Raw genomic sequence first — 21,625 nt, forward strand, 5'->3', positions numbered from 1 at the left:
CTGGACTTTGGGGGAGTTTTGGGGGTTTGTGTGCACTTGTTATTGTATATAGTTGTAAATAAACGTGTGGTGGTGACTTTAAACATGTCTACCTGTTGGTGTCCGGGGCTCATTCCACTATATATATATATATATATATATATATATATATAAACAAACTCCAAACATATATCTAGTATAAACATGTAGTCATGGAATAATACATAAAAATTACAATGAAACATGATTCTGGATTTTTATTTTTCTGTCGATTTTTAATTTCAGCCATTTACAAAGCAGCCTGGAAGTACCAGTGGTTACCCCTTGACCTCACCTCCCACTTCTTACCACACTGGAGTGGCTCCTTCACCTTCAATGATGCCCACCCAGTCTCCAGGTAAAGTTTTATAACTGACAACCTGCTCACATTTTAGGCTTGATGTCATTCACTCTTTATTCCATTCAGTGTACATTCCTAAGTGTGATGTAATGTGACAAAGCACCTGACAAAATTTAATTCTTTGGTTTTCTTTTCATGAATCCATTAGCTGTTTTATTTGTATATAAGTTGCACAAAGCGTTTAGTGTCGTGATCATCATTTGCGTTACTTCATCCAAATTCTCATGTTATTTGTTGTACATTAGACTTTTTTTTCACTCAAGTCCCATGGTCTGAAAGTACAGTGTACTGTTTTCAGGCTTCAGTCTTGGGCAACCAGCCCACAGTACTGCATTTTTTTAAAATGAATTTGCACTTGAGAGTTTGATGAGCCAATGATTGATTGTGTGCTGTGCAGGGAACATCCACGCAGCAAACTCGCCTAGTGGCGCTCTGCGGGCCCCTTCACCAGCTTCGTTTGGCCCTACCCCGTCTCCCTCATCTCTGGGGATTTCAATGGGGCAGACTTCCAACTTTGCGAGTCCACATGGTAAGTGCATGTGCCGAACAACTACACAGTGAACTCATTATATGAGCAGATCCCCTATATTCAAGTTATTTTTAGTTGGTTAACCTATATGTATGTTTATTTATATGCTGACCTATTAAATAACCCTAATTTGTCTAGGACCATGTTTGCCTCTCCAGCTTTGCTAAAGCAAAAATATGTAGCTTGTGTTTTATTTTAACTGAACAAGTGCAATAAACGTTTAATCACTTTGTTTACCAGCTACACTATTCATTTTTTAAATAATACTGTATTCTGATAGTCTAGCCTGTGCTATTACTTTTATGAGTCATGTATTCTGATTGTATCATTAGGGTAGCCAACCTTTTCTTGTCAAAAGAATACAAAAAATGTTAATATTGACAGACTCATTAATGACATCTTTATTATTATTGGACTACTATTACACAATAAGACAAAAATAGTAGAAAATTTTGAGATACTGTCTAAAGACATTTTTGTGCAGTTATACATGATTTTCTGATAAATGTCTATATACTTTTATTGTTGAAGGGACTCTTGATCCCAGTTCACCTTATGCCATGATGTCTCCAAGTCAACGCCCTGGAAACTGGCCTGGTTCACCCCAGGTTTCAGGCCCTTCACCAGCAGCACGAATACCTGGGATGTCCCCAGCAAACCCATCGTTGCACTCACCAATTCCAGATGCATCACATTCCCCACGTGCTGGAACAAGTAGGTGTTTAACAAGTGCTTTTAAATAACCACTAATAAATATATATATATATATATATATATATATATATATATATATATATATATATAAAATATAATATGTGTGTGTGTATAGAATGAATCTTCTTCTTTCAGCTGCTCATGTTAGGATCATCTTGTTCCATATCTTCCTGTCCTCTACATCTTGCTCTGTCACACCCATCCCCTGCATGTCTTCTCTCATCACATCCATAAACCTTCTCCTAGGCCTTCCTCGTTTCCTTTTGCCTGGCAGCTCTATTCTTGGCATTCTCCTCCCAATATACCCAGCAATCTTGCCTCTCTGACTTTGTCTCCCAACTGTCCAACCTGAACCGACCCTCTAATGTACTCATTTCTAATCCTGTCCATCCCCGTCACACCCAATTCAAATCTTAGCATCTTTAACTCTGTCACCTCTAGCTCTGTCTCCTGCTTTCTGGTCAGTGCCACTGTCTCCAACCCATATAACACAGCTGGTCTCACTACTGTTCTATAGACCTTCCCTTTCACTCTTGCTGTCACAAATTATTCCTGACACTTTTCTCCACCCATTCCACCCTGCCTGCATTCTTTTTCACCTCTCTTCCACAATCCCAGTTACTCTGTACTGTTGATCCCAAATATTTAAACTCATCCACCTTCACCAACTCTATTCTCTGCATCCTCACCATTGCACTGACCTTCCTCTCATTCACACACATGTATTCTGTCTTGTTCCTACTGACCTTCATTCCCCTCCTCTCTAGAGCATGTCTCCACTTCCCCAAGATCTTCTCAACCTGCTCCCTACTCTCACTACAGATCACAATGTCATCAGCAAACATCATAGTCCAAGGGGACTCCTGTCTAATCTCATCTGTCAACCTGTCCATCACCATTGTAAATAAGAAACGGCTCAGAGCTGATCCCTGATGTAATCCCACCTCCACCTTGAATGCGTCAGTCACTCCTACCGCAGACCTCACCACTGTCACACTTCCCTCATATATGTCCTGTACAACACTTGCATACTTCTCTGCCACTCCTGACTTCCTCATACAATACCACAGCTCCTCTTGAGGCACTCTGTCATATGCTTTCTCCAGGTCCACAAAGACACAATGGAACTCCTTCTGGCCTTCCCTATACTTCTCCATCAACACCATCAGAGCAAACATTGCATTTGTGGTGCTCTTTCTTGGCATGAAACCATACTGCTGCTCACTAATCATCACCTCCCTTCTTAACCTAGCTTGAACTACACTGTCCCATAACTTCATGCTGTGGCTCATCAGTTTTATCCCCCTGTAGTTACTACATCTCTGTACATCCCCCTTATTCTTAAAAATCAGTACCAGTGCACTTCTTCTCCACTCCTCAGGCATCCTTTCATTTTCCAAGACTCTATTAAACAATCTGGTTAAAAACTCCACTCCCATCTCTCCTAAACACCTCCAAGGTTCCACAGATATGTCATCTGGACCAACAGCCTTTCTATTCTTCATCCTCTTCATAGCAATCCTTACTTCCTCCTTGCTAATCTGTTGTACTTTCTGATTCACTATCTCCACATCATCCAACCTTCTCTTTCTCTCATTCTCTTCATTCATCAGCCTCTCAAAGTACTCTTTCCATCTTCTCAACACACCCTCCTTGCTTGTGAGTATGTTTCCATCTTTATTTTTTATGACCCTAACCTGTTGCTCATCTTTCTCAGCTTGGTCCCTTTGTATAGCCAATCGGTACAGGTCTTAATGATTGATTGAAATTTGGATGTTTTTGTGAGGTTTCGTATTTATGTTAAATTGTTACCTGAACCAGTTTTCTTTTGTTGCACAGATTCATGTAATGATTAATGGATATTTTCTGCAGTATCTTTGTTGTATATATCTCTTATACATATATCTTTCTTCGCTGTAGTTGGCAGTATAACAGCGTTTCTGTGCAGTTTTGTCCTTGCATTTCTGCTGAATTTGGGATGTTTGGGTGAATCACTGCAGTTTTCATTAGTTTATGATTCAGTTCACTTTGGTCACAGCAGAGTCATCTGTTGTGTATTTAAGATTACCCTATTATTTCCCATCTTGTCCCCATTTTTAGATCTACAGTATCACCTATTAGAGAATTTAAAATCTTTTTAGCTTTCTCCTGATCATTATTTTTCAGTGACGTTCTCCCCAACGTGTATTTGTTATGTTTAAGAAATGCACATTTATACTGCAAGGACTTTACAAGGCATAATGTGCAATTTGTTAGTTTTATTTATGCATAACTCATAACTCACTATTGCATAATGCAATCACTTCTTTCATGTCATACCTACCTGTAATCACACATTAAAAGTTTGGGTTAAATTAGGTAAACAAACATGTTATTGTGAAAGTTGTAGACATGCAGTATAATGTATTTGATAATTAACTCTAATATGCAGTAATAATTTTTCACAATATAAAATATGCTGTATATAAATCCATGATTTGCCTCATCTGTTTTTATTTATTGTGTTTTTTAGGCTCCCAGTCAATGCCAACTAACATGCCTCCACCTCGCAAACTACCTCAGCGTTCTTGGGCAGCTTCCATCCCAACCATCTTGAACCACAGTGCCTTGCATGTTTTGTTGTTACCCTCACCCACACCTTGCCTAGTGCCTGGGCTGGCAGGCAGCTACCTCTGCTCCCCTCTTGAGCGTTTCCTGGGCTCTGTCATCATGAGACGCCATTTACAAAGAATTATACAGCAAGAACCCAATGTAAGGTTACATGTTAACCATAGTAAAAATAGCTGAACATTTTATAATGTACATTGTTTTTTGTGTGCAATTTTTTGCAAATTTTGCAAAGCAAGTTATGGATTCATATGATGATTAAATTTTGTAAGTGAAAAATTGCCAAATTATGATTGTGAGTTATGCGTGAAACTAAAATGAATTTATTGATTCCTCTGAAGATGGCAGTAATTTCTTAATATTTAAAGGTATATTTTATGGAACTTTCTTTAACATTTATATGTATTTGTTGTAGAAAGTATGGAGGTTTTTGGGAAGACTTCCATACTAAATTGTCAGGGTTTTTTTTATTGCAAAATTCTTTCATCTTAAACAATTATTTTTTAAGGTGCAGGGCAGAACAATTTATGTGCAACACTAAACATTATAGAAGCAGTGCAAAGAAGAGCAAACAAGTGCATCTTGTACTCTGCTAGGCTAAGCAATTTAAGCCTCTTCATTCATCAGTACAGACCTAATCCAGGTCTACAAAATTTGCAGACCTGGTCCAGCAGAATTCTTTTTTCTAAATAGTGAATCATATACTTGAATTAACTGGTGGAAGTGCCTTTAAGACTGAAGTCTGGAAACATTTATGAAAGTAGCCGTGAGAATTGGGGAATAATTTACTCCTGTCATGCAGCAGTAGTGGAAACCTTGATAACTTTTATGAAGTGTCTGGGTGAGACAATGGAACAACCTAATTGTTTGCTAAATGAACAAAGTTGATGGATTGAATGGTCTGTTTTCATTTGTCAAATATATTATGTTCATAATTAGTAGCTGAGTAAAGCCATTAGTGTATATTCTGGTTTTATCAGCCAACTTTAATTGGATACAACTCAGGTTCACATTACTTTAGACACTAGAAATCGCCAAATATAGAGATAAAGGTTTAAAAACAGTAATTTTCCTTTCTGGTTTCATTCATTGTATTACACGCACACTCTAATTTTCTGTTACAAGATTCCATCTCCCAAAAACAGTGTGTTATTTTCTGTCATCCTCTGAAGGTACAGAATTACTTGCAAACCCCATTGTTAGCTTAAATTTATCTGCTGAGTATCCATGTTCAGCTTTTCCGGTTTCGTTTTTCGTTTAGCATCTTTTAGACTTTAGTATGGCTTGAGTGTTTACCTTACATTAAAGTATAATGAAAGATTGATTGCAGTATTTTGTGATGAATGGATTTATCACTGTTGTACTATTCATGAACAGAGATCTTTGTAAACGTAATTTTAATAATGTAGAACATCATGCAGGTAAATTGTTGCATAGCTAGGTGTTGTACAGTTTTTGGAAGGAATGAAACAAAGGTGTGAGACAAATAATATTAATTTATAATATTAAGTGACAATTTCACCTAAAATGCAGTGACACCAATTTGTTTAGATAATCAAAATGGTCATTCAATTTATGTAAACTATCATTCACACTTCCAGAGGATATCTCGTAACAATACAAAATAAGGTTAACAATATAAATGCAGTATATAAAGTAATGTATTCAAAAGCTCTAATAAAGTAAACAAATGTTACATGAGAAATATGTTAAATCTGAGCTCACCTATGCCATGCTTATTTACTGTATTTACTTATTTATTTATTGTAAAAGTGCAGATGTCTATTTGCATAGTGCACACTTGGAGAAGCATAGTAACAGTTAATACCTGAAATATATATTCTCATATCATGAAATTATGCCTTGTCATAGTTTCATCAGTATGTTTTGTATAATTTACATTTTATTTTATCTCTCCTCAATAGAGACTGAAATTCTACCCTTTCTTTTTTATCCCTAGCTGCAGATAGTGAATTCAAATGAACCTGGAGTGATCATGTTCAAGACAGAAGTTCTAAAATGTAGAGTTGCATTAAATCCTAAAACATATCAGACACTACAGTTAAAGGTGACTCCAGAGAACACAGGACCTTGGTCCCAAGAGGAGCTGCAAGTTCTGGAGAAATTCTTTGAAACAAGGGTAATGTTGAATAACTGAGCAGCATCTGTTACAAATGTGTTCTCAGGAAAATTTTAGGTTTCACAGGAGAAAACAGTCACGTGATAGAGTATCTCCTGGTTTTAAATTTTCTATATCTTTCCATTGAATGTCTTCACATCTTTACAACAAATTCAAATACTCACAATAGGGGACATACTGAGTTAGATACTATATTTATTTAAAAGAAAACTCACCCAGGAACTTGTGTCAAAAAAGGTAATAACCTGTTGTAATCCTTTGAAGTTATTGCAGTTAAAGGTGGTACAAACAATTAAAGAAATATTTTTGTGATGATTTAGCAGTCTGTCATCCCGTCATCCCAGTGCATGAACTTTATTCCTTCATGGTGGATTGTTTTGCCTCTGTAGTATTTGATTGTTTTTATTGCATGAACTACTTTTTCAAGGTACTACTATGAAAATATGATTTATATCAGGAGTTTCACATGCAATAGTTTGTATTTCATAATAAAATTTTTAACTATTAAAGAATGACAATAGAGAAACTGTCTAGCACTTATTTTTTTCAGCATACATTGAATGTTAGTTTGGGCTATTTGAAAAAGTGATGATACAAATACTATAGATGAAGTAGTACATTTCTTTGTCTGATTTTATGGAGATTTAACAAAGTACAGAATGCATTTCTTTTAATCTTCCACTTGTTGAAAGCTGATTTGTATTGACAGACACAGGATTCCTCCTGTGTCACAGAGATGATGAATAATCAATACTATTTTTATCTCTTTTTGAGAAATATTCAGTAGCTGTTTTTCTAGCATTTAAATTCAGTCTGAAGTAATTTTCTCAAATACAGATTTAAACTGCAAAGCTTATTAGTAAATACTTTGAGTTAGTAGCTGTTCTTTTTATTCCACAGGTTGCTGGCCCACCTTTTAAATATAATACATTAAATGCCTTCACTAAACTGCTGGGAGCACCCACTCATATTCTCAGGGATTGTGTTCGGATTATGAAACTTGAGCTGGTAGGTAAAAGCCGCCCAAAACTGTAGAAAGAGTTCTCTTTCATATTTTCTTACTTCTTAAGTTTAACCAGTTTGTGTTGACAGATACATTTGTACTACCTCTATCCCCACCACAGATTACATTTTGTTACTGCCAATTGCTGCCACAATAGAATATATTAGACCATGTAATTTTAAAATGGATTCTTAATGTAATTTATCTCCTTTCGTGTTTTAATTTTCTCATGAACTAAATAAATGCACCTGATATACAATTACAAAACAAAACAAATTAAACACAGTAAGTGTTTATTTACTGAATCTGTTTGTTTAGCAAGAAGGCAACACTTTGCCTGCTGTTGACCTAAGGATATTTCTGCTATCAGGATTTCTTTTATTCTATTTAAAAAAATGTTTTCTCGTTAATTTTATATTCAGAGCTCTTACTTTTTACTTAGTGACGTTTTCTTATTTCAGTGCTGTATAACGCAGTCATTTGTGTTTTCTTGTTTTAGTTTCCCGATCAAGCTGGCCCATTGAAGTGGAATGTACAGTTCTGTTTAACAATTCCTCCCAGTGCGCCTCCTATTGCCCCACCAGGGACAATTGCAGTAGTGCTAAAATCCAAAATGCTGTTCTTTGTAAGTATAATGTAATCTAATGCATGACTTTGATGATGAATTGCTATATTTCTGCTTTATATTGATAAATGCTGCATGGTGTCCTGAGTAAATACATAATTTTATTTACTACTAATTAGGCCTTCCTGACTATTAAAACCATCAAAAATAAAAGATCATCAGAAACATCTCTAATTCCCCCAATGATTAAATTAACATTTCGCTGAGAAATCGATCCATTCTGGAGAACTGTTTTTCCTTAGGCTGTCTACAAATAGCTAAGAATTTCTTTGTTAGTCAGTAAGTGAGTCAATCAAGAACATATAGGTTTATACACTGTAGATAAAGATTGATAAATAGTATAATATAAAGGTTCTTATTATGTTTTCTGGTAATGACAAATATGTTCTAAGATTTTTCAGTTAAGGGAAAGAGGTTTCAAGGTAAGATAGTTACAATACCCTCACTAATCATGACACAGAGAATGGTGATGTATTAAATGAAAATAAGAATTTTGCTGTGCTCTGAACACATGACAGTAATGACCCTGTAAACTTCTAAACATTGCCTTTTCTCAAGTATCCTCAACAACCTTATCTTTTTACAAAGGCTACAAAAATGTTAAGCAGAAATGTTTTTGGAAAGAAATGGTTTCAAAAAATTTCTCTCTGTTGATATTTTTCTCATTTATAAAGCACTCTAAAGATAAGCTATTGCCATTTAATACTATTTAAAATGTACTGAGCATAATTAATTGTCCTAAACAATGTTGCATTCCAGTTAGTTTATTTTATTAGGTCCCTGGGTAATTTTGAACCCAAATAAAAGCACCCCAACCTCCTATAAAAGGCATACAATAAATACTATAGTACTCTAAAGCCCTAATGCTTATGAGTTTGAACGAGTGCAGCCTTGCGAAGAGGATTTTCTGGGAATGGTATACTCAATCACAGCTAGAAGGATCTATTACAGTTTGATTACCTGAATGCATACTTCTACCCTTTCCTTTAGGCAGTGTCATTTTAAGAGGTCAGAGAAAAATAACAAAATAATAGTTTACATTACATTGAAAAAACAACTTGAAACAAATAATAGATATAAGTAAACTCAGAAGAAAATTACATTAAAAAAAGAAACCATAATAACCTCCATGTTGTTAATCCAGAGCATCCCTCAGGCTTGGAATTCTTTGTAAAAATGATTAAGCCTCTCTGGTTAAGCTGTTATGACCCAATGTAAAGTGTTTAGTCCGAATGAATCTTGGCGACAAGTAGTCTGTTGACAACTAGTGGATAAATAAACATCATGCATATTTCTATGTGTTTCACCATTATAGGGTAGTTCAATAATATTCCTGATGCATGTAAGCAAAAGCTGTAAAGCCAGTTTTAGTAAAAATTGAAAGTGAACCATTAGTTATATCAAGCAATAGTGAATGACAATGTAAATTGGTTTTCAGGCGTTAAGATGGATAGTGAAACTGATGTATGCAGCACTGCATGACATTAACTGCTGTTATATGGCTGGTGACTTCAATATTTGTGTCACTAAGCCTTGTGTTGTGGTAGCCTACAATAACATAAGGGGCATATTGATCATGCAGATCAGGCACTGTCTCAGTTGTGACGTTGGAGTGTGTATTGGTGACTGTTTCACAATATATTACTACATCTGCATCAGTACAGCAGTGGACAATAGACATACCCTTACATATTGTATTTATGTTAACTTTTTGGTATTTACATGTTTCTGTTACACATTTGAAAAAAAAAATTTTTTTGGCTTGTTTTTCTGTGGCTAAATACTAAGGAGGTACAGTGCAATGTTTTTATAGTTTTTCCTTCTTATATTAGTTTTTATTTCTAGATTTTTTTCTAACCTTACTTGGAAATTCAGTTTAGTTTTAGTTTTCCTTTATTGTGTATTTTTAGTTTTAATGTAGTTTTTATTTCACGAAGACATTTCTATTTTATTTTTGTATGTATTAGTTTTAGTTTTAGTATGGTATGGCTTAAGAGCTAATATGGAGTTTAGTTTTGTGTCACAATCAGACAGAACTGAACACTTATCAGGTTAGGATACGAGTTTTAAAAGCTTACTACACTACATTGTTTACTATCTGGTTTTGTTTTTGTCTGGTAAAAACAAGCATAATCAAAACCAGATACTAATTTTGTACAATTTTATAATTTTTAAAAATTTTCTATGTCATTTGTGCTGAAGAAATGTGTGCTGATTGTTGTCACTTTTTATCTTTTTTTTTATTGCCCAGAATGGGCCAATTTGTAATGAAGTTTAGGTGAACTTTAAGGTTTGAGGGTTTTTTTTATTTTTTCTCTAAATGTCTATACCACACAACATATCTCGCTCCAAGACAATGTGCTTATAATGAATGCCTTCAATATCACATTCACAAATCTCCCATACTGGGCTTTTTATTTTCTACCATATTGATCTCTGATTCCATCTCTGGCACATACAATTTATAGACAGAATTTTGCCACCTGCAGGCCTGAAAAGATATAAAAAAAATCAGAAAATAGATTCTACTGTTTTCTGACGGGTATGAAAATGAAACGGGGGCTTAGGAAGGACAGAGTTCTTAGGAAGAACAGAGCTCTTAGGCTTGAATCAGTGTGTAGAACCCACCTAGCTGTATTGAGGGAAACAAAGAAAAACAAATATGTAGTGTCAAGGTTAGGGGCAGTGAGACTTAAATAGCCCATGCATAAGAACAGTAAACCCTCAATGAGCAGAGCAAGAGTAGGTAATAGGTGTATGGAAGGGCACAAAATGACAGAGAAAGCATCTGAGATTAGGAACAATATATACATTATCTAAATCTGCTTATCCAGAGCAGGATGGCAGGAAACCTGGAGCCTATCCCAGCAAGTTTGGATGCAAGGCAGGAAAAATCACTGGTATGCAATATGTATGATATGGCTGATGTTAGTAACAAAAAGAATATGATATTTCAACTATCTATTTTGGGAGAGAGAGAAATAGAAAAAAAGAGGGACAAATATTTTAAAAATAATTCTGCTACTGGATTATTTTCACAATATCAGGTATTTTGAGCTGTGAATATAAACTAAAAAAAAAGATAAATTAATAAATATAAAATAAATACAAAAAACATTAGTATGTTTAGTTTTTCACCAGTTGGCAGACTGTCTTTGCCTACCTACCTATAATTCAGTAGAGACCTTGCCAACTCAGGAATTTTACAAGGTTTGTATCACTTCGTTGTTAAATTACTTTTTTTTTTTTTTTTTAAGCAAAACTGAATGGTCAGTAACAATATGCTGATCTTGTATGATGACCTAGTCAGTCTCTCATTCAGTGCTGTTTTTTTCAAAAAGACTTTTCCTGTGCGAAGTGGCAGGTATTATGTCAACAAAACACAGGCACCTGAGAAATAAACTGAAGCGTTAGTCACTGGTGATTTTTCTGTCCATACGGTAAAGGTTTTCTTGACCAGCACATTCGGATTTCAGGCGTTTGAATTACATCTTGATATACAGCAAGCACAAAGAAAGGTGGCACAGTAATTGTTTTCTATTACACATGCTTTACGCTCCCGTAGTCAGCTTGCTCTGTCACTGCAAATGCTGTGTGAACATCTGCCCTCCATCTTCAGCTGCCATTCACTGGATGAATGTATGCGGGAGGCTCGTGGTGGATTACGTTCTATTTTAGAGTTAAAAGTTACAAGGGTTAAAAACTAATGGCAAGAATATTCATTCAAAAACGAAAACTAGTATGTTATTATTTTATTTCAGTTAGTCTTTCCAGCTACTTTAATAGTTTAGTTTTAGTTTTTCATTTTGGCTTTGTTAATTAGTTTATTTCAGTTTACGAAAATGTTTTTTTAATAATGCCTTCAGTTTTGATTTTAGTTTTTGTTAACTATAATAACCTTTGTACCATGTAAGATTACATTTCAGTAATTTACCAAATACTTTATTTATAAACACTCTTATTAGTGCCTATATGTACTAGTAAAGAATATTTCTTAATTAAACAAAAGGCTCACTAGGACAGCTACACATGTGAAGAGAGAGTCTTATTTTCTCATTATACACCAAGATTATAAGCCATTTGATTGTTACTTTATGTGGGACAAAATACAAACATTTATGTCAAGAATCATGTGGAGGATAGTGTTTTAATTCCAGCTGTCAGTTAGTTAAGATTGCTGGGAATTCTTGTGATTGTATAATAAACCTTTGTATCTTTATGTGATGACATTATAAACATACTGCTAATTTCTGACTTTAAACAAATCTAACCAAAGGAAAGCTGGACAAATATAAATGTATGTAACAAAAAACTATAATTTTTTTTCATTTAAACTGTTCATAAAAAAACTCCAATTTCTTACCACTTATCAGCTTCTCAAAGCACCTGATGGCCAGCTGCCAACATGGTATTTCTCGGCTCATGGCTTTCCCCGATTTTACTCATCTGTAAAACAAGTTACAAAAAAATCATCAATGAGTTAAGAGAGAGCATATGCAATGAATAATGAGATAAAACTCATGCAAACAAAGTTGGCTTCATTTATACAGAGGCGTAGATATAAATATAGATGTAAAATATCTTGCATCAGCTTTTCCAAGTCTATGCCACAGTTTTTCTACTGCAGTATGGAGCGAGCTAATGGGCACCTTTCTGCCTCTGCACCACCATTGTTTTAGAACAATTTCAAAGGTTTGAGGGCAAGCATTTTGAAAGTGGATGGATTAAGCTTTAAAGTGCTCAAGAATTACCATTACTCTCCCCTCTGTAATCAAATGTCTATATTTTGATATGGCAGCAAGCAGACACATTGGTTGTTTGAGTACAAGGACATAACCAGATAAAAGTAAACAATCACCCACATATCCCAGTCTTCTACTGCTGCTCATTTTACAGTTTTGTTATTGCAAGTAAATGTGCATTGACATCAGATTTACAATTAACCAAGTGGGACCTCCCAACCCAAAATCAAGATCCTACAAATCCACACAAAGAGAACGTTATCTTTGCAGTGGAGAGTCAAAATGGTCTATCCTGTAATTGGCTTTATTAAAATGAGAACAGAAAGGCAAAATCGGACTAAATCACCTTGGTATGTCACCTGTCTGTATAAGCAAAACTGTACAATATGTGTATGTATAAAATGATGATAAGATTGCCCAGGAAAACATATAGCGGAACTGACAAAACACAAACAAATGTTCAGTGGAATTCACACCAGTTGCATACATGGGCTAAAATTAAGAAAAAAGGTTTGGAATCCTTGAAGTGTAATTTAATAAATTAAGGAAAAGGAAAGTTTGAAAAGTACTTTCTAACTAGATGCTACAAAATAAAGAAAAACAATTTAACCCTTCAAATCAAATTTTGTCTCAATGTTATATATTCTTTAAGTCCCTGAGGAAAGACAATACTCAGTGATGATTTCCAGAATGATTATATTTATTAGGCAAACACTTTTATCCAACATAACTTACACATCATAGGTGCAGGAGTTCATCCACAGAGCAGTCATACAAGCACTAATCCATGAGTTATTCTGCTAAGTTATTCTATTCATGGTAGTTGACAAGGTATTTGACAAGTAAAATATGAATTGGGGAGACGTTCAAGTAAGAAGTTTCTTGTACTTTGTGAAAATAATGAACAGAAAAAATGTGTAACTTCATATAAATACAACTCTTGCTGATTCCAGTGAATCCTTAATCAAGAATGCCAGTACTTTTGGATGTTTCTTTAAATTAGGATATTAAACATTTTGTGCATTTCCTAAGTAATAATGTGTAGCAGGGTAAGGATGAAGTTAGTAATTACTGCCTGCTAAAATGTATACTATGGACTTTTTAGCGCATTAGAAATTATTTGTAATTTGGTCCTACTTTCCATTTTCTTAAACTGTTATAACCAATGTCGGTGGATACTAATAGACCCAAGGTAGGACCTAACTCTATACAGGGCACACTCACTCACACTGAGTCACTTTTGAGCCACCAATCAACCTACAGTTACCTATATGTTTCTGTCATGTTAGAGAAAAAAGTGTGGACAGGTTGAGAATGTGAAAGACTGCACACAATTTATGGACCAGAATATTTGAACCCTGGTCCCTGTATCTGTGAGACAGTGCCGTGAATCACTGCACTACTGTTATACTCCTTAGGTTGAATGTTTATTTGCATACAAGTACAAAAGCTAATGTATTAATTTATTTCTTTCATTCCTAAAATTGTTTATACTAATTAACCTGCAGGGAAATTAAATTGCTGATCCGTGTCATAATACCATTGTGTTTTGTTCTATGGTTGTTTGATTTTGCCAGTGAAAAACTAAAGCTGAAACATCCTGCAAAGTAATCCACTTTTTCAAAATCAGACTGCTTTTGCAAAATTTGACTCTTGAAATTTGTACAACTGTCTAAAACTGGTAGTAAAGAAACTGATAATGGCTGTTTGGGAAGCTGTGGCAAGAGGTGCAGGGTAATTGTCAGAAGTCAAGGAAATCCTAATAAGCAGCAAGAGCATGGATTCTCTTTTTCACATGTTGTTTAAATGTCATAGTGGTTTTGGGAATTATTTTGTACTCTAGTACTCATCTAAAGTATTAATGTCACTGTTTAATGTCTGTTCTCAGCTCCAGTTAACTCAAAGGTTGCCAGTCCCTCAGGATCAAATCAGTATAATTGTGCCTATTGTTTATGACATGGCTTCTGGCATGACCCAGCAGGCTGACATCCCACGGCAACAGAGCTCATCTGGTGCTGCAGCACTCATGGTTAGCAGTATCCTGAAGAGGTTTCATGAGATGCATCCTCCTCGCCAGGGTATGTATTCTTTGCTGGTGTTGTTAAACTGATATAGAGTAGAGGTGTGATCAAAAAATATGGTGAATGTTTAAATAAAGACATGTATTACAGTAGAAACACATTACCAGCAATCCCCCTCAAAATACGCCTCCTTGCTTCGAACACGCTTATCCCATCATTCTTGCCACTTTCTGAAAAAGTTCTGGAAGTCCTCGTTTTGTTTGAGTCTTTATTTACGCTGTTGTGGATGCCTCCGTGTCCAGAATCAATTCAAAACATTTACTTTTCATGGATATTTTAACTTTGGGGACAAGACAGAAGTCATATGGTGGATGAGAACACACCGTAATGTTTTTTTTGACAGAAATTGTCATACCAGAAGCAATATGTGACGGGGAGCATTGTCATGATGGAGGATGAAACAGTTTGCCGCTTCTCAAGTTGTTTTCTATGCACATTGTTTCTTAAATGCTCTAATAAGCCCTTATAATATTCAGAGCTCATAGTCATGGTCCTGGATACAAACTCAGCTTGCACAGTCCCTTCAAGGTCAAAAAACACAAACATCACCTTGATGTTGGATCTTGATTGACATACTTTTTTTGAACTAGGTGATTTCCATTGAGAATTCATAACCATAAACCCAAGTTTCATCCTTCCTTAAAAAGCTGGAATCTGAAGCAGCACAATCGCACAACTCCAGTGAAATTGACAAATGCTGTTGCTTTTGTTTGATCATCAAAACGTGTGGAACAAATTTTGCACTCACCTCATGTTCAAATCTGTTAAAATATTTTTGAAAGGAACCATAAAAGATGTTGAGATCCTCAGAAATTTCCCTAATAGTCAAACTCCTGTTTGATCAAGTCATTTTGCATACTGGTTTCAACATTCTCTTGGGATTTTGATGTTGAAGGATGTCCCAATCTCTCCTCGCCTTCAACTGATGCACAACCATTACAAAATTGCCTGAGCCTCTTGTAATCCATCTTCATGGACACTGTAGCATTACCATAAACTAATTTTAACATTTTGTGTGTTTCTTTAGTACTTTTATGCAGTTTAAAATAAAACTTCATATTAATGCGTTTTTTTGCAATCCATGATTTACAGCACATTTTAAAACATACCTGGTCACAACCAACTGACTGCAACTGAACAAGTTGAAACTTGTCACACACTGTTACTAAGGTTTGACACTCTGCTTCCCATATTGAAGATTCCTGCCTTTCCGTTGGATGGCACTCAGCAGCATTCACCATATTTTTTGATCACGCCTTGTATTTAACAAATCTTTTGCATAGATGTTTTTACAAAAGCTTATTCCCACCACTCAAAAATGAACTTTTATTGTGTTATTTAGCACAGGAATTGTTATTTTGCATGGATTCAAGTATTCCCTACAACCCCAAGCCTAAAGATCTGTTTAGATGTCCCTGTAAATGCACTAACCAAGGTATAACCATTCCAGGTTCATTATCCTGCTCATGGATGCCTACAAACACTATAATTCTCTCTAATGGTAGGACTGGGCGCCACACAGATCTATAATTGGAATCATTCATTCCAAACATCCCATAACAGAGAAACAACCACCCCACAAAACTTCTGTCCAATTGTTAAGAGTAACTTGGACATCTAATGGTTGTCAACCCATACTATAGTTATTGTAGGTCTTTCTAATATAATCAGTCTTTTATAGCTGGCAACCAACCACTTGCCCGCGTTGCTCCCTGTCAGAAAAGTCTGAGGTGATGACTGAGCAGGCAGTCTTCTAGTTTAAGGTGCAGTGGCATGTTTTATTAATACCAAGAATTGGCAACTTGTAATAAAACCAGAATGGTTTTCTCCATATCCAGAGTCCCTGAACTCTGTTATAAATGCCCTAATATTACGTAGAAATGGGAATGCAGTTTCAGTGACCACATAAAATTTAATCTTTCAAATCATTAGCTTATGCTTAATTATAGACTACAGAAAGAAATTTCTTTCCAGGTTGTAGTATGGTGAAACTTCTCAGCTGACTACTCTGCATCAGCAGTATAAACTTTTTGAAGAAGAAAGCCAGCCAACCTTCTGATCCACTGTTAGAAAATGTCTTTGGCTTTCTTTCACCTGCTGTCTGGCACATTCTCTCAGTGTCTGCCCATGAAGCAGTGGATGTTTCTATGGAATTCATTTTTCTCATATTTGGAATTTCTTTGTGAAGCCAATTGTGAAATACCTTGTTGTGAAAGGCTTTACAAAATATTGTCCACAACATTAAAACCACGTGCCTATAATTGTGTGGGTTCCACTTGAAAACAGCTTTTACCTGTTAATGCATGGACTCCAGAAGACCTCTGAAGATGTAATGTGGTACCTCGCACCAAAACCTTAGCAGCAGATCCTTTAGATCCTATAAATTGCAAGGTTGGGCTGCCACAAATCAGACTTGTCTTTCCACACTTCCCACAGATGCTCAATCAGACTAAGATTTGGGGTACAGTGGAACCTCGGGTCACGACCGTAATTCTTTCCAAAACTCTGGTCGCAACCCGATTTGGTTGTGACCCGAAGTAATTTCCCCCATAGGATTGTATGTAAATACAATTAATCTGATCCGGACCGTACGAATTGTATGTAAATATATATATTTTTTTAAAGATTTTTAAGCACAAAAATAGTTAACGATACCATAGAATGCACAGTGTAATAGTAAACTAAATGTAAAAACATTGAATAACACCGAGAAAACCTTGAACAGAGAAAACTAACATTGCAAGAGTTCACGCTATAGCCTTAACGAACTGCTCGCTGTAAACACTTTTTTTTTTAATGAGTTTTAAGCACCTGGAAAAAAACGAACATTTGAAAAATCCTTAATTTATACAAAAACTAACCATAACCAAGAAAACTAACCTTGCATAACTAAAGTTCTGGCATGAAGGAAGTGAGGAGGAACTGGGTGGAGAGGAGATTCCAGTTTTGAGGTAAAGTCTGTGAAGATGCGGGTTCACTGCATGCTCTCATCTCGCTTCTTACCGATGACCACGACAGTGAGGCACTACAGTGGAGCAAGGCGATGGTGCAAAAAGTGCCAAGTGCTTTTATTAAAATCAACAATCAAAAACAAAGTAAATATTAAATAAAGTGCAGTGCTTTCAGAATCCTTCAATAAATAAATAATCCCATAAAAACAGAAGTGAAGTGGAGGTTAAAATCCAATAGAAAAAACTCTTCATTAAATACGAGGTTAAAACAATGCTGGAAGCAGTCTCTTTAAAAACAAGCCCGGTGCATTCTTTAACTGGTGACCCCCGCTGCCTTCTCGGCCTTACATGGCCAGCCGTCCTTCTTCTGGTCCCTCCAGCTCCTTGATCGCTCAGCTGGAGCAACCGCTTCCTTCTGCCCCACTGCTTGGGCTCATTGTCCAGCTGCCTGCCTGCGAACATGCACACGCTCGCTCGCTGACACTGGTTCTTTCCACACTGCTTCCTGCTTACTTCCTCACTCCACAACCTCCGTCTTTCTTTTCTTTTTCCTCCCTTTAACCGCCTCGTGCTTCTATGTATGAAGAGGACGTGGCAGCTGTAGCGCGGCGATTATTTATTTAAAACTGGCCTCTTGACGTGAGCTGTGGACTCGCTATACCACAAAGTCCTTCTGCGTGATGTGGTTCAGATCTAATTATGCAGATCCAGATTGTCTAGATGACTTTGATTTATGCGGGGACGATTCCAGTTCGGCGTGAAGACAATTCTTCATGTCGTCAGTTCGCACACTTCTTGATGGTCTGGGATTTTTTGGGTGATTTTTCTATGTAATAAACTTAAGTTATAGCGTAATGAAAATTGCATAATTAGATCTGGACCATCCTATACTGTACAGGGAGAGACTGAACACGTGCGTAAATCACCGGCTCGTACAAACCGGAAGGGAAACAAAATAGAGCACAAAGAGTTCACAGCGAATGCACAGGGAGAGACTGAACATGTGCAGAAATCATCGGCACGTATGAAACGGAATGGAAACTGGCTTGTTCGTCATCAGAGTGTGTGGTCGTGAACAGATGCAAAAGTTTGGCAAACTTTTTGGTCATAACCCGATTTGTACGTGTTCAGAGACGTTTGTGACCCGAGGTTTCACTGTATTTGAAGGCCATGTCAACACCTTGAACTATTTTTCATGTTCCTCAAACCATTCCTGACCAATTTTTGCAGTGTGGAACAACACATCTTGCTGCTGATAGGGGCCATTGGCATCAAAGAATGATGTTGCCAAGAAAAGGTGTACGTGGTCTGCAACAATCTTTATGTAGGTTGTACATGTCAAAGTAAGATTCATACGAATGTTAAGACCCAAGGTTTCCCAGCATAACATTGCCCATAACATCATATTGCCTCTGCCAGCTTGCCTTTTTCTTATAGTGCATCCTGCTGCCATCTCATCCCCAGGTAAATGACACGCACGAATACATGACTATCCAAATGATCTAAAAGAAAATGTGATTCATCAGACCAGCCCACCTTCTTCCATTGCTTAATGGTCCAGTTCTGACACATACCCATTGGAGGCATTTGTATTGATGGATGGGAGTCGGAATGGACACACTTGCCTACACACGGCTAAATACGCTGCAAGCAGCGATGCACTGTGTGTTGAGACACCTTTCTCTTATGGCCAGCATTAAATTTTTCAGCATTTTGTGCTACATTAGTTCTTCTTCGGACCAGATGGGCTAGCCCTTGCTCCCCACAGACATCAATAACTTTGTGCAAACATGATCCTAGCGCAGGTTCACTGGTTGACCTTCTCTGGATGGCTTTTGGTAGGTACTAAGCACTGCAATCTGGGAACACCCCACAAGATCTGCCATTTCGGAGATGCTCTAATCCAGTCATCTATCCATCACATTTTGGCCCTTGTTAAATTTGCTCAGATCGTTACGCTTTGTCATTTTCCTGCTTCCAACATATGCACATAATATATCCCACCCTTTGACATATGCCATTGTAATGAGATAAGCAGTGTTATTCACTTTAGTTGTCAGTGGTTTTAGCGTTGTGGCTGATTGATGTACTGCATGCATGCGTGTGTGTGTGTGTGTGTGTGTATATATATATATATAATAATTCTACTACTTAATAACACTTTGTTGATTGCTGACTCTACATTGGACCACTATGGGTGAGTGTCCCCAGTGGGCATCTTCAGTCATGTCCAGGGATAGTACTTGCCATGGTGGTACCTGCTCTATGCAATCTTGAAGTTTGATTAAATTGGTTAGAAGATGGATGGACTGAAGTAAAAATGTATAACATGTCAATAATTCAGCAAATATGGGACAAACAAAAACAAAATGGCAAACAAATCTCAGATTATGTTGTCAAAGAGTTTGCAGTGCTACGCAGTAGTCAATATTTATGTTGTGGCTTGTTACCAATGGCCAACTTAAATATATTTATTAAGATTGTAAAAGTTGTCTGGATTATATATCAGTGCAAAGATTTAACATATTAAAGAAAAGTATGAGGAATGGAAGTGTGTTGCTAATAAGGCTTTATTCTAAAATTTAAAGAACAATTCATAGTATTATTAGCCATGTTTTAACTTTGCATGTTTAGGCAAAAGAATGGACCTGATAAATCCTTGTAGTTGGTATATTTGTAAGTTTTAAAATAATTGCTTTTTTTTTTCCAGGAGAATGCACAATATATGCTGCAGTGCATGAATTGATGGCAAATCTTACACTGCCTCCTGGTGGACGACCATAGCATTCACTTTCTCATTGAAATGAAGCCAGAAAAGGGACTTTTCATCATGAGATACAAGACTTTTGAATTTCTTGTTTTTTCACCTTGTTTGTTTTAACACATGAACTGAGCTGAACAGAAGCAAACACAGATTGGATATCCAGTCATAAATTATATTAAAGAGCTAACAAACTTTCAATTTATTTTTTCAGAAATGCACTTCTTGAGACAATAAAATGATGTAATAATAGAAAAAAAAAAATTTTGTTTACCTACTGTTGTATAGTGTTTTATATACTGGGTTTCAAGGAACATGTAGTCCAATATGGAGGACTCTTTGCAATGAACTTTATTCATAGCTTACTTTTTAAATTTTATACTGCAAGAAACAAATATTAAGGTATTGGAAATGCTTCCTTTAGTATATTATGTAAATGTCTTTTTTGATGTAACAGTCTAAATTATTTTTTTTTCTTCTGTTAAGCCTGTCACTTTTGAATACTGTAAAACTGTGACAAACTTTATAATGAAGCTGTATTTTATAATGACTGCTTTGGGTCTTTACAGAATGAGTCTGCTGCTTGCCTCAGACAAATAATATTTAATAAATAGATAAAGAAATGTCTGTCAAATGAATTGCATGACTGAAGCAATGGGAATTATTTCTGAGCATGACTTCCCCCCGTGATTTTTTTCAAGGATGCATCAATAAGCATATCATCTTTTCACATCATTGTGCACTCTTCAGTTCTTTGGGCACCATGACAGAGGACAAAACAAACATGTCCTTTTGGGATCATTAATGTGTGGTGTGTCTTGTTGCTTCTGTTTCATCAGTCTTCTTCAGTCCTCTGATCATATGGTGCCAGGCTGCAAGGTTTACAGTTGTGAGAAGTCGCCCAGAATTACAAGCTAGCATAGCAAAACAACTGGCTTCTACTGTATGTTACAAACCTCAGACCTTTTTTTTTTATTTTCTGTTTACCAATATTTTGCTGAGTATTGGGACACTTGGTGGGAAATGACTACGATTCTAAGAAGGTAGTATGCTTTGCCCTGTAAAATGGGATGTTAAATTCTTTCTGGAGGCT

At 36.2% G+C, this 21,625-nt stretch overlaps 1 protein-coding gene across 1 annotated transcript in view; it reads left to right on the plus strand.

The window, feature by feature from the left end:
* med14 (mediator complex subunit 14) overlaps positions 1-21,170 on the plus strand; it is a 110,562-nt gene extending 89,392 nt beyond the window's left edge. The window contains exons 23-31 of the mRNA XM_028799779.2: positions 262-376; positions 777-908; positions 1,440-1,622; positions 4,135-4,373; positions 6,190-6,369; positions 7,270-7,377; positions 7,872-7,997; positions 14,628-14,817; positions 20,482-21,170. Coding sequence (XP_028655612.1) covers positions 262-376; positions 777-908; positions 1,440-1,622; positions 4,135-4,373; positions 6,190-6,369; positions 7,270-7,377; positions 7,872-7,997; positions 14,628-14,817; positions 20,482-20,555 — 1,347 coding nt within the window. The 3' untranslated portion in view covers positions 20,556-21,170. The remainder of the gene's footprint in view (positions 1-261; positions 377-776; positions 909-1,439; positions 1,623-4,134; positions 4,374-6,189; positions 6,370-7,269; positions 7,378-7,871; positions 7,998-14,627; positions 14,818-20,481) is intronic.
* The last annotated feature ends 455 nt before the right edge of the window (positions 21,171-21,625 follow it).

Source organism: Erpetoichthys calabaricus, chromosome 4 (assembly GCF_900747795.2).
Source record: "Erpetoichthys calabaricus chromosome 4, fErpCal1.3, whole genome shotgun sequence".
NCBI lineage: Eukaryota > Metazoa > Chordata > Cladistia > Polypteriformes > Polypteridae > Erpetoichthys > Erpetoichthys calabaricus.